The sequence below is a fragment of the Phalaenopsis equestris genome, unplaced genomic scaffold (genome assembly GCF_001263595.1).
Source record: "Phalaenopsis equestris unplaced genomic scaffold, ASM126359v1 Scaffold000002, whole genome shotgun sequence".
In the NCBI taxonomy this organism is placed as follows: domain Eukaryota; kingdom Viridiplantae; phylum Streptophyta; class Magnoliopsida; order Asparagales; family Orchidaceae; genus Phalaenopsis; species Phalaenopsis equestris.
The window spans coordinates 23,249,952-23,256,893 of record NW_018164444.1 but is presented as its reverse complement, the minus strand read 5'-3'; the positions used below and the strand labels follow the sequence as shown (position 1 = coordinate 23,256,893).

The 6,942-nt window shown below is 31.5% G+C and overlaps 1 protein-coding gene across 2 annotated transcripts in view; it reads left to right on the top strand.

The window, feature by feature from the left end:
* The first annotated feature begins 4,236 nt into the window (after positions 1 to 4,236).
* The window catches only part of LOC110031387 (E3 SUMO-protein ligase MMS21), a 23,593-nt gene continuing 20,887 nt past the window's right edge, over positions 4,237 to 6,942 (top strand). The window contains exons 1-4 of one of the 2 annotated variants that reach the window (XM_020734564.1): positions 4,237 to 4,474; positions 4,608 to 4,679; positions 4,756 to 4,866; positions 4,962 to 5,072. In XM_020734564.1, the coding sequence (XP_020590223.1) occupies positions 4,373 to 4,474; positions 4,608 to 4,679; positions 4,756 to 4,866; positions 4,962 to 5,072 (396 nt within the window). In that variant the 5' untranslated portion in view covers positions 4,237 to 4,372. The remainder of the gene's footprint in view (positions 4,475 to 4,607; positions 4,680 to 4,755; positions 4,867 to 4,961; positions 5,073 to 6,942) is intronic. The other variant, XM_020734570.1, reaches the window with a different exon arrangement.

Genomic DNA, 6,942 nt, shown 5'->3' with positions numbered 1-6,942 from the left:
GGCACCCATGACAGCCTCTCACTTGGTGTCTTTTTTGGTCGGGCGGCTGTTTGTTGGGGGCTTGGTGTGAACTGTTGATTTGGTAATTTGCTTAGAATTCACCCCTGCGTAGATTAGACGAAAATTTTCGGATAGCTATTTCGAAGCCGAAAGATTCAGTTTGCTCATTCCGGTCAGAGCTGATAAATGTGCCATATTTATCTGCATAGGTCTTGCGCAACAGTTTGATTTCTAGGAATGAAGTCAAATTCCAACCATCTAGAAAATGTTTTTTAACTAGTTCATGGGAGCCGACCGACGAGAGATGGGGCATCGGATTAACGTGCTCCCATGATGTCATATCGTCTTCCTTCACCAGCCGTGAGATATCCTTGAGATTCGCATTTTTGATATAAGAAAATGAAGTTTGGGTTTAGATGTGTAATGAATAAAAGTTCTGTGATTTGTACATAAAGATTGAAGTTTGTCTATTATGTATATAATATATAAGAATGTTTAGGTTTGTACATGAAAATTAAAGTTTATGTGTTAGGTAGGGTTGTAAATGAACCAATGCACTCGATGAAAAACTAAAACTCGACTCGATTAAGGCTTGATCATATCCGTTCAATTTAGTAAATAAACAAGCTTGAACAATTTTTAAAAGCTCGAAGCTTAGACGAACTGAGCATGAAGATAATCGAACTTATTTGTTTATGTTCACAAACAAACTCATTTGTGCAACAAGTTACTTATTAAATACTGGATATTAAACTCCATAATAACTCATATTATATATATGATATATTATTTAAATAAATTTAATTAGTTAGAATTTATTTAATAATAACATATTATTATATCAATTATCTTTTTCGTTTAATTATTAATTATATATTTATTTTATTAGTAAGTGAATGGTAATTGATAATGAGATGTTTACAGTTAAATAGTGTGCATAAAAGATATTTTTTGTAAAGTTTTAGTGATCTTGAATATAAGGAGTTCATCTTTTATGACAATCACAGTGCAATTACCAATAACATTAATGTGGATTGTCTTATTGCTATTATTTTCTTATTTATATAATTAAGTAAATGATAATATCTACTTTTATAATCAATTTCTTTTTTCCACTTACAAAATTTGAACTAGTGTAATCCTATCAATAAGAATTATGTAGCTAATTAGTAAAGTTTAAATATTTTAGAGTTCATAACTAACAAATTAATAACTACAATTAGAATTGTAAAATAAAAATAAGTTTGTGTCAGTGTCGGAAATTTCTAATGGTAATACTTTCAACAATTTCTGTTGCAATTCAATAATTTCCGACACTAAATGATCTTCGACATATTTGGTCGAAGCAAAACAAAACACAAATTTATATCCGACAAAAGTTGATTGAGATTTGCGTCTTCGAGGGGCTCGTCAAATCCTGTTAACATTAACGTAGATATTCTTATATGATAAGACCGATGTAAACAATTAATGCTGGATTTTTTGGATGTTAAATACATGGCCATAGGTCATATGCTAAAATTGTGTTGTGTCAATTCATCTTTGTTTTAGCGTCCGACGCAAATATGCAAAATCGGATGCTAATACACAAAAATCCTGTAGTGGGAACACAATCAATTGTTTCAAATCCTTTGATTGAGATAATTTTACATTTTACATGAATGAGAGACATTCTTATCTTGTATTTATTTTTCCCAATTATGTTTCAGGCAAATTTTGTCGTATGAATGAGAATGTTGTAATGCCAGTCAGTTCACTATAGTTCATTGATATGGATGAGATACAAACATATCATAAAAAGGGGTAATTAGCATTTTGAACATACCATACAAAAAAAAAATGAAAAGCTACAATAAACTACAAATTGTGGAAAATAGTGGCTCAATGTATGCTACAATACTGTAGTGTCAATTAAATAGTACAATCTTAAGATATGATCTATTTGAAACTAAAAATAGGTGAAGTCTTGTGACTTTTATATATCTTAGAACTAAAAGCTACAAGTGATAAGAGTTTAAGTGAATGTTACTTTTATATTCAATAAAAAAAAAACAATTTGGTGAACAAATTAAATAGATATTCATTGTATACCCATAATGTTATAGACAAATGCTCATTAAGCTTAATTAAACAATCTCTTTTTGAATCTAATCATATTTATATCATCATAAAGTGTCCAAAATTTTAGTTAATGGACATACTTAGAACTATATAAACTATGCTCTTAATGATCATTGGGAACCAAATCATCCTCACCAAACAATAACGATTATATTTACAATTTATAATTATGATTTTAGATTGAAGGTCAAAATCGAAGGAATTAATAAAATTATCTAATGAAGATAAAAAAAATGCATATAAAGATGCCCACCTTTGCATTAATTTTTAACAACACATTTAAATACTAATTAATACAATATTCAATAATGATAGATGAGTTATTGCCTTTAGTATTCAAAATAATGGCATCATTAACTTCAAATTATCTAATAGTTTTCCTCATCACACCATTAGACATTTGCCTACCTAGCAAGATAACTTTAATAAGTAAACTTTAAATATGACATCAAGTGAAAATATTAAATTCAAACCATCTTTGTCCTATATTCAGACTAATATTTGCTTTTGCTCAAACTTTGCTTGTACATTAAACAAATATAAACCATACTTGAACTTGTTTAGTCATTATTTGAACCAAGATCAAATCTTCTTCAGTCTTTGTTCAAACCAAGATTCAATCTTCTTTGATCATCATTCAAATCATGATCAAATTTTGACCCATCTACAATTATCATTTGAATCTTCTTCTGGCATGATTTAAATAAACTGTAAATGTTTGACCATCACCCACTTATATTTTGATTAAGATTGGAATAAATTTTCATCGACATTTAAAGCTGATGTTCTGTTGTCTAATGTCAATTCAGTTTAAAGTTTGGATTGTGAATAATGTTTCAAACATGGATGATTAAAAGTATAAGCATTACAATCTTGAATAATTAGTTGGAGATAGAGATTAAGTGTTCATTTTGGGTGATTGTAGTATTTTTATAAAGGAAATTATAAAGCTATTCTTCGAGAAAAATATTTTTTTTTGAAAACTATTATGAGTATTACATACACACAGATACATACATACATACATATATATATATATATATATATACAACAACTACATTTTATCATTTCTATTTATAAAATAGGAGTTCTCATTGTAAAAGTAAATAATGTGAGAGCTACCAAGAAAATATCCTAAAAGTTTGCTAGAAACTTTGCCCACAAAAGTACTGATGATTTAGGCATGAAAGATGATAAGCTCAAAGATTCACTTATAAAAATGCTCTAATTATGAGATATTTTGATTTGAATAAACATTTAGCCATGAGAAATGAAATGCGAGTGATATTGCATCATTTTTTGATGTTATGTGACATATAAAGTCAAACATTAAAAATAGAAAGGAGAGGAGAAAAAAATATTTAGCTTAAATGTTGGATAGTTAGTATAGGGCAAAAATCTACTCTTTTTTGTACTCTTCGAGAGTGAGTAGTTTAAGGAGAATTTTAATAATGAAAATGCCATATTTAGCTTAAATGCTGACAACATATTATTTATAGGATTTAATAATGAATTTAACTTAAACCCAACCAAACACTTTAAATAAATAAATCAATCTAAATCTAATTTTCTGGTGCTCGTGTTTTGTTATTTTTACGTCGTAAATTTAATAAATCTAATTGCTAGCTGAATTTATTCTGTCGTCGCTTTCAAGTTCTTCCGTTGCTCAAATATAAGTTATCCACTGCTTAAAACTCCCATATCCATGGACTAACAGAGATTTCAATCAGTGAAATCAAAAGGATTCTGAAAAAAAATTATTAATCTTAGTAGAAAAGTTTGGGCTTGATGAGATTTGATGAGTATATAGGATAACCTTTAAGATGCCCATAAGATTATCATCCTATAGATTAATTTTTGAGAAAGCCAAATTTCTTTCTGTGTTATTAGGGCATAAAACCTGCTTAACAATAATCTGAACATGACGAATTTTAGAGTCTATTTGGGGCAGCTTGTGCGCTTCAGAATAAACAACTTATCTTGAAATATGACATACAAGTGACAACGTACGTCAAAATTGACCTCAATTTTAATGTAAAAAGTTCAAACACCACGGACAAGAACAACATTTTAAAAAACAAGCAAATGAGACTGTTAGGCGCACCCGCACTTACTGACCGGTCTCATCGGTTTTGATAGAATTTGCAACCAAACACCGCGAATTCAATTTCTAAAGGTCGTCCCAGTTTCCCTCCCTCGCTTTCTTGCTTTCTCAAGGTCGTCCCAGTTTCCAGCGCAGAAATCCCTCGGGATGGCGTCAACATCCGCTCCCCGACCTTCGCTCAGTTCTGCGGCGTCGAGAATTGCAAGCGCCGCCTCCAACCTTTCTTCCGATAACCAAACCCTAATAGCGGTAGAACCCTAACCCTCCCAAGCTCATCCCCAATTCCTCAAATGCCAATGTTCCTTCATTTATACACTAACCATACGGATTGTTAGTCGACACTGCGTCATTACTCCTTTACTCCTCAATGCTTTCTCTTTAGGAAATTCGAAAATCCCTTGGTATAATCAAGGGCATCGCGGTCGATTTGGAGAGGGCGCAGCGGTCTGACAAGGCAAACAATTTATTCACACTTACTAGTCGATTTGAGGTTTGATCGTGAATTCCTTTGTTTATCTGAACTAATTCAGGTGAAAGAGTTGGAAAATACTGTCCTTGAGTTGCTGGAATCCTACGATGACTGCACCAATTTGTCTGAAGCAATCAATAATGTTGGTAATAATTACCAGCCTTCTGCCCAGGTGTCTTTTGATTACAGAAGGTGAAGTTTCTTCTTTCTGCTTTTCTAATTTTCGTTGGGAGTAAAACTCTTTGCTTTATATTTTGTAATCTGCAGCCTACTGATTTTCGTAAACTGTTGGAGGATGAGATTGCGACACTTAAGGCAGAATCGTCTTTTGTTCCTCAGAAGAGTCCTTTGTATCGCCAGTTCAAGGAAGCCATATGGGTATCTTCTGAATTTTTGTCTGGAATAATTTCTTTCCTGTCATGGGATCTACGCCATTGAAGTTGATGCTAGTGTATTTATGGTTATATTTTGAATCTGTAAGCATTGATCTGTCTTGAACTTTCTGTTTATATTGATATAGATATAGACAGATCTTTGAATGCATCTTTCAACAAGTGAAATCAACTAGAGAAAAGCTTAAGGTTTCTTAGCTGCTCCAATACTAACCCAATATTGTTTTGGGGTATTTACATACATGCCACCCAGTTCCTATGTATTTACATATCTAACATCTAAACCATGTGGATTTTATATTTATACCACCCAAATAGTTATATGACATCAAAATACCACCATTTTAACTTTTAAAAAGGGAAATACAAATTTTCATGCGCAGGTAAGTGTGTAAAAACTGAACTTTAGGTGTTAGATATGTTCATACATAGGAATTGAGTGCAATGCGTATAAATCTCTCTATTTTTTTTTAGTATCTAGTCCTTATAACGAAAGTTGAACATTTATGTTAGGTATTCACTCATTGCAAAATCTATGCCAATTCGACGAAATAAAAGGCAATGGAAAATTTTACTGAAATAGCTTGCTTTATGAAACAAACTGATGCTGCTAGATGTTTTAAATCGATTTGGCTATTTCTTTTGATTGCATTGATGCTAGTGTGTGTTTTTTCTTTTAATAGTTCCCACATCGTCATTCGGATTATCCAATTTATTTTGGTCTGGCTTTATGTTCCTCAATGTTAATTCAATTTTGGTTCTTTTATCAATTATTTTTAAATTTAATAATTTCTTACATTCCAAAATGTATCAATTTCCCATCTTTTCTTTTTATCTTTTTTTAGACTTACAAGGCACATTTATAAGTATCACTCTACGTTGTGTGGTCAAACTCTATTGAATTCATCTCATAATATTTGTAAAATGATTTTTCTTTTCATTCAAGAAGAAAAGAAAAATCATTTTCACCACAGTTAAGTTTAGTTGTGGACCATCACTTACATATGAAACCATGACAGACCATTGCTTATTTTTTGACTAAAATCAGATTAGGTCATGCTTCATTGCGTTTAGGAAATATCCTTGAACTTTATAGAATTCAAATTAGGTTTCATTTTACTAGTTTGGGCGTGAGATTTTTTATTGATTCATTGATTTCCGACCTAACATCAAATTTATATTGATTTGGGAGTGGCAGTTGTAGTTTTACTCCAAGGCACCCCACCCAACTCTCTGTATATTTAACTTTCAGTATATATTGCGAACATCTTCACGACTAACTCAAAAATGAGGAGAACTAACTATTATAGGGCGGAACAAATATGACATTTCGATATAGCATGATACATTTGTCAATCATCTCAAATTTCTCCTGTGATGCATGCTTTTCTGCTGGATTCATTTTCCATGCATCTCAAGATTCTCCTAAGGCTCGTAGTAAGAAAATGGTCAACACCTGATGCATGGTTGGGATAATGCAGGAAACCTTTGACTGCAAGTCATTCACTAGGTATGAATAGCTTTTTCAACAATCTTGATCTGTATGTACAAATAATATGTTCTCCAACAATTTTGACCAATTTTAGGCAATAGATCCTTCTTTGTTTGAATTCTCCTTTAAAATTTAGCTTCTTGAAAAAGTGAGCCACTGTAAAAATGTTAACTCAAGCAGAGATATATATTCTCTAAACCATCTTAAAATAGTTATTCCTTAGATAGCCTTTAAATTTGTTGAATTTAGATTTGTAGGATTTTCTGAACCCCATTTACATCTAGGGCTGTCAATTTGACTCGTTGTTCGTGAACAGCTCGTGTTCGGCTCGTTCGTTAAGCCTAACGAGCCGAACACGAACAAA